Source organism: Micropterus dolomieu, linkage group LG16 (assembly GCF_021292245.1).
Source record: "Micropterus dolomieu isolate WLL.071019.BEF.003 ecotype Adirondacks linkage group LG16, ASM2129224v1, whole genome shotgun sequence".
Classification (NCBI taxonomy): domain Eukaryota; kingdom Metazoa; phylum Chordata; class Actinopteri; order Centrarchiformes; family Centrarchidae; genus Micropterus; species Micropterus dolomieu.
The window spans coordinates 9,899,970-9,900,806 of NC_060165.1; the positions used below are offsets into that span (position 1 = coordinate 9,899,970).

General features: G+C 46.5%; 1 protein-coding gene across 3 annotated transcripts in view; it reads left to right on the forward strand.

Moving 5' to 3' along the window:
• Positions 1–837, forward strand: part of strip2 (striatin interacting protein 2) — a 34,235-nt gene continuing 33,398 nt past the window's right edge. The window contains exon 1 of one of the 3 annotated variants that reach the window (XM_046071651.1): positions 1–150. In XM_046071651.1, coding sequence (XP_045927607.1) covers positions 130–150 — 21 coding nt within the window. In that variant the 5' untranslated portion in view covers positions 1–129. Of the gene's footprint in view, positions 241–837 lie in introns of all 3 variants that reach the window. The other 2 variants (XM_046071652.1, XM_046071650.1) reach the window with 2 other exon arrangements.

The window sequence follows — 837 nt, forward strand, 5'->3', positions numbered from 1 at the left end:
GCAGGAGGAGGAGGAGATCTTCAACTTGTGCTCTGGAGCCGGTGCTGCTCCTGGTGCGGTGCAGTCTCAGCTCTACCACGGGACCGGTATGCACTATCCGCGGAGGAGCAAGTGAGCCGACCGAGAAAGATGCAGGCGGAGGACATGGAGGTACCTATCATTAATAACCTTAACGATAACGGCGACAGACAGAGGGCGAAAGGGAAAGATGTGTTCAAGGATCAGCAGAAGGAGTCGGAGGTAAATGGGAGAGGTGTTTGTGTACAGTCGGCTACTACAGCATGGTATTAGAGGTGTGTGTGTGCGTGTGTGTGCGTGTGTGTGTTGTTGCTGGGGAGCTTTCAGACAAGCTGAATGTCCTTTTCCATGCGGTGAGTGTCTGTCTTTGGCTCGAAAGCATGAATGCATGCAGACAGGCAGGCAGACACCGAGATGTTATTTTGGCAACCGGCTCCTATAAATAACCCAGCAATAATCCTACAGCGGTGCTCAACGTGGGGAAGGCAGGTGGTGAAATGTGACTGCTGGTGTCAGGACCGCACCACCACTACCAAATATATCAGAATATAGGCTCATGTTGATTTAATAGTTATCCTCTTATGGCAGTTATTTCATACACATACAGTATTCTTATCCCTCAGAGTTGAACTTGGCTTGTCTCCTTCAGTACTTGATTTGTTGGCTAAAATAATACCAGTTCCATATATCACTTTCTACTCAGGCCTATCTTTAAAGTAATTCATCATGTAACCTGTCAGTAGTAATCATTTGCAGGTTAAGGCTTACCATCTCATTCATTAAATGTGTTTAAGTGACCAATTTAGGATTTTCTTTGGC